The 4909-nt window shown below is 53.5% G+C and overlaps 1 protein-coding gene across 2 annotated transcripts in view; it reads left to right on the top strand.

Annotated features, from left to right (window-relative positions):
- The window catches only part of LOC142913274 (uncharacterized), a 20992-nt gene extending 16807 nt beyond the window's left edge, over positions 1-4185 (top strand). The window contains exons 9-10 of one of the 2 annotated variants that reach the window (XM_076060812.1): positions 238-604; positions 4026-4185. In XM_076060812.1, the coding sequence (XP_075916927.1) occupies positions 238-604; positions 4026-4131 (473 nt within the window). In that variant the 3' untranslated portion in view covers positions 4132-4185. The remainder of the gene's footprint in view (positions 1-237; positions 605-4025) is intronic. The other variant, XM_076060813.1, reaches the window with a different exon arrangement.
- The last annotated feature ends 724 nt before the right edge of the window (positions 4186-4909 follow it).

Below are 4909 nucleotides of genomic sequence, written 5' to 3'. Positions count from 1 at the left end.
GTGCCAACCTGCTGTGCTTTAGCCACCCGGCGCTCCGCTCGTTGTTGTGAGCGTCGCTCCTCCGCCCTCCGTTGTTGTTGGATGGAGGGCGACTGCCTCCAACTGCCCAGTAGCAGCGTCCTTCACGAGCCTCCTCCACAGAGACAGACACAGACACACACAGACACACATTTTAAAAGACACACAGACAACAACCGCCATTCGCCATTAATTTCTCTTGTCTTCCTGCTCTCGCAGCCACTACCGCCACCGCCACCACCATCACCACCACCACCCCCACCACCGCCCCCACCACCACCACCACCGCCCCCACCACCACCACCCCCACCACCGCCCCCACCACCACCACCGCCCCCACCACCACCACCCCCCCCACCACCACCACCGCCACCACCACCCTGCCAACCTCCTGCACCTCCCCACGCTCGTGCGCGGTGACTGCGGGCGACGCGGCGACGCTCTCCGCCCCCGCCAGCGCCGTGGGCCCCTCCTCCTCCTGCTGCTCCGTGCGCTGGACGGCGACGCTGACGGCGCTGTCCCTGGTGGCCTCCCTGCTCGCGAGCGCCCCCGTGTGGGCACGCGGAGTTATTGACGGCCTCGCCCGGTACGCGGGAGGTCAGGGGTTAGATCCCCAGACCCTGACCACGTCTGCTGCTGCTGCTGTATATTTTAGAGTTTGCGGTGTCTCTCATCATCATCACGGTGGCTGCGGAGTTGTTGACTGCCTCGCCTGGTACGCGGGAGGTCGAGGGTTAGATCCCCAGACCCTGATCACGTCTGCTGCTGCTGCTGTATATTTTAGAGTTTGCGGTGTCTCCCATCATCATCATCACGGTGGTTACGGAGTTGTTGACTGCCTCGCCTGCTACGCGGGAGGTCCTGCTGCTACGGCACGAACACAACATTCCCATTCTGTCCACAGTAGAGTTTGTTTTTGTGTTAAGTGGCGTAAATATATAAACGCTGTGTGGTCAAACCCGCCACCGCCTGACAGCCAATTTGTCAGGTTTAGTGTCACGTAAACAAAACGTGCCAATTAGTTACTAGTTTATAGTGTAGTGTATAGAGTAGTGTTTGGTGGCGTGTATAGTGTAGTGTATAGTAGTGTATGGTGTAGTGTATAGTAGTGTATAGTGTAGTTTATAGTGTAGTGTATAGAGTAGTGTATGGTGTCGTGTATAGTGTAGTGTATAGTAGTGTATAGAGTAGTGTATGGTGTCGTGTATAGTGTAGTGTATAGTAGTGTATAGTGCAGAGTATAGCAGTGTATAGTGTAGTATATAGTGTAGTGTATAATGTAGAGTATAGTGTAGTGTATAGTAGTGTATAGTGTAGTATACTAGTTCAACACTATCCGGTTGTGTGTTGGAGAGTAAAACAACTACAACATTTACAATTATAGTTTAGTGTATAGTAGTGTAGTGTATAGTAGTGTAGTGTATAATGTAGTGTATAGTTTAGTGTATAGTATAGTGTAGTGTATAGTATAGTGTAGTATATAGTAGTGCATAGTGTAGTGGAAATTGTGTGGTATAGTAGTGTATAGTGCAATGTACAGTGTAGTGTATAGTAGTTTATAGTATAGTGTAGTGTGTAGTGTAGTTTACAGTGTAGTGTATAGTTTAGTTTATAGTGTAGTGTATAGTGTACTGTTTTGTAGTGTGTAGTCTCTAGTGTAAAGTGTAGAGTATAGTGTAGTGTATAGTGTAGTTTATAGTGTAGTGTACAGTGTAGTTTATAGTGTGTAGTGTATAGTGGTTGAGTAGTGTATAGTATAGTTTTTAGTGTAGTGTATAGTGGAGTGTATAGTGTAGTTTATAGTGTAGTGTACCTCCGAGCCAGAGGACATCCCTGTCATACCCAAAAGTGTACAGGGAATGGCTCCGACTCCTGGCCACGTAGTTTTGCCCGGGCCCGCTCACCATCATGAAGGTCCTTAATAATCGTGAGCAGAGGGTCAGGGACTCTGAAAGCACGAAGAACAATCCAGAGCCCAGGCCTACTGATGGTATCATAGGCCTTGACAAGGCCAATAAAGCAGAGATGTAGGTCTTGTTGGAATTCCCTACACCTCTGCTGTAGCAGGCGGACAAAAAATGGCATCTTTGCAGGACCGCCCTTTCCTCAAACAGCATTGGGGCTCCGCAAGCCTCTCCTCAGCATGCCTATCGAAGCGATGTTGAATAATCCTTGAGATGCCCCTGTAGTTGTTACAGTCTGTGCGGTCCCCCTTCTTAAAGAGGGGGACCACCAGGGCATCCTTCCAATCCTGCGGAACCCGTCCAGTGGTCCAGACTGTTGTTAAGATGTCATGTAGGGCAGTCTGCGCACAAAGGCCACCCTCCCTCAGCATTTCGCTTGGGAGATCATCTCTGCCCGCTGCCTTTCCTGGTCTCAGGCTCTGGATCGCCTTCAGTACTTCCTCAACAGATGGCACCTCAGCCAGCGCACTCACAGAGGGTGACTTCTTACAATATTTTAGGCATCACAGCCTCAGCAGGGTTATCCCCACTTTGTCCCACATTTTCCAGGCTGAGAGATTCCCCCTCCCCCAGGGCCTCACAGAAATGCTCAGCAAATCTGCAAACCTGTTCCTGGGGGTCGGAGATTGGATCACCGTTCTTTCCCCTAATGATGGTAATAGGTATGGCGCTGCAGGTAACTTTTTTGATGGAGTTAAAGAGCGATTTGTGATCGCGGGCCATTGAGGCAGACTCCATCTCCTCAGCAACCCACAACCACCTCCCATCATTGCAGCGCCTCACGGCTCTCCGTACCTCCAAGCGAAGGCTGTGGTAAGCCTCCTCAATCTACGACATGGGATGTTGTAGCCAATGAGATTGGGCCTGTCGCTTTTTCTCAGCCAGCCTGAACACCTCCTCTGTCAGCCTGGGTCTCTGGGGAGGTCTGGACCGTTTTCCCAAATCAGCCATTGCAGCTGCATGAGCCACAGTCCTAAATGCCGCCTATTTCCCCTCGACATCAGGAGGAGTGGGGGACGATGCCAACCCCAGCCACAAGTGATGATGACATTTTCACTTGCAGCTTTCATCAGCTAGCTGAGACCATGCCACCTTAGGTTGGAATGGGGTCCTGGGTGTACACCCACTACCGGAGTGGAAAAATGGCAGGTGCATCTTACAGATGACTAGTCGATGGTCAGTGGGCAGATCAGCTCCACGGTGGGTCCTGGTGTCAAGGACATGGGCTCGCATCCGCTGGTCCGTCACTATGTAGTCCAGCAGATGTTCTTGCTTGGACCCGGCATGCATCCATGATGTTGTGTGGATGCGCCGATGCCGGAACAGCGTGTTGGTAATTTCAAGCCCATTGGCTGCACAAAAATCAAGCAACCTCCTACCGTTGTTATTGAGCTGATCTGGTCCATGCCTTCCAATCACTCCAGACCAGGTGCCAGCATCATGACCAACTCGGGCATTGAAGTCACCCAGCAAGATGACTCTATCCCGAGGGGCCACTTTAGCTAGCACCTGTGACAGGAGGTCATAGAAGGCATCTGACTCATTGGCCTTGCCTGCATCCCTCCAGATGTTCATCTTCGGTGGGGGCATAAGTAACTACGACCACCACTCCTCGCCTCTGGTTGATGGGAAGGCGAGCCCAAAGTAGCCTGATGCTTACAGCTTCCCACACCTCACCGCCACGCTCCCACGCCCCCTTCATTCTTGCGTTCAGAAGAAAAGCCACACCCTGTTCTTTGGCAGTCTCCTGCCCCGAGTAGAGGACTGTCCACCCCTCATGATAGCAGGAGCCAGAACCGGTCCACCGGACCTCCTGAATGCCACAGAGATCCAGGCGGTGCCGGTCCAGCTCCTAACAGAGGAGTGGCAGCCTCTCCTCCGCAGTGAGCGTTCGAACATTCCACGTGGCCATCCGCAGTGGTTTTTTGTTGTTTCTGTAGGTGACCCGAGGTAGGTACGTATCACCACCTTCATCACCACCTCCACCCTCATGCTAGCTAGCTACGGCGTGTCACCCTTGCCTACTTTCTCTGCTCCCTCCAGTGGCTTCGAGAGTGGCGTGCTGGCCGGGGGTCGCCACGACGACGATGGCGACGATGGCACCGTGGGGATGATGGAGCAGCACGAGGAGGAGGTGGAGGAGGTGTAACTGGAGGAGGTGGAGGAGGTGTAACTGGAGGAGGTGGAGGAGGTGTAACTGGAGGAGGTGGAGGTGAAGGTGGTGTAGGAGGTGGTGGAGGAGGAGGTGGAGGAGGAGGTGTAGGAGGTGGTGTAGAAGGTGGTGGAGGAGGAGGAGGTAGAGGAGGAGGTGAAGGTGGTGTAGGAGGTGGTGTAGGAGGAGGTGGAGGAGGAGGTGTAACTGGAGGAGGTGGAGGAGGAGGAGGAGGTGTAGCAGGTGTAACTGGAGGAGGTGTAACTGGAGGAGGTGGAGAATGAGGTGGAGGAGGTATAACTGGAGGAGGTGGAGGAGGAGGTGAAGGTGGTGTAGGAGGTGGTGGAGGAGGAGGTGTAACTGGAGGAGGTGTAACTGGAGGAAGTGGAGGAGGAGGTGAAGGTGGTGTAGGAGGTTGTGGAGGAGGTGGAGGAGGAGGTGTAAGAGGTGGTGTGGGAGGTGGTGTAGGAGGAGGTGGAGGATGAGGAGGAGGTGGAGGAGGAGGAGGTGAAGGTGGTGTAGGAGGTGGTGGAGGAGGTGGAGGAGGAGGTGTAGAAGGTGGTGGAGGAGGAGGTGGAGGAGGAGGTGGAGGAGGAGGAGGTGAAGGTGGTGTAGGAGGTGGTGTAGGAGGAGGTGGAGGAGGAGGTGTAACTGGAGGAGGTGGAGGAGGAGGAGGTGTAGCAGGTGTAACTGGAGGAGGTGTAACTGGAGGAGGTGGAGGAGGTGTAACTGGAGGAGGTGGAGGAGGAGGTGAAGGTGGTGTAGGAGGTTGTGG

This window comes from Petromyzon marinus, unplaced genomic scaffold (assembly GCF_048934315.1).
Source record: "Petromyzon marinus isolate PM22_M1 ecotype Great Lakes invasive population unplaced genomic scaffold, UKy_Petmar_22M1.pri1.0 PM_G_Scaffold_24, whole genome shotgun sequence".
In the NCBI taxonomy this organism is placed as follows: Eukaryota; Metazoa; Chordata; class Hyperoartia; order Petromyzontiformes; family Petromyzontidae; genus Petromyzon; species Petromyzon marinus.
The sequence above is the reverse complement of the archived record's forward strand: the minus strand, read 5'-3'. Positions and strand labels throughout refer to the sequence as shown.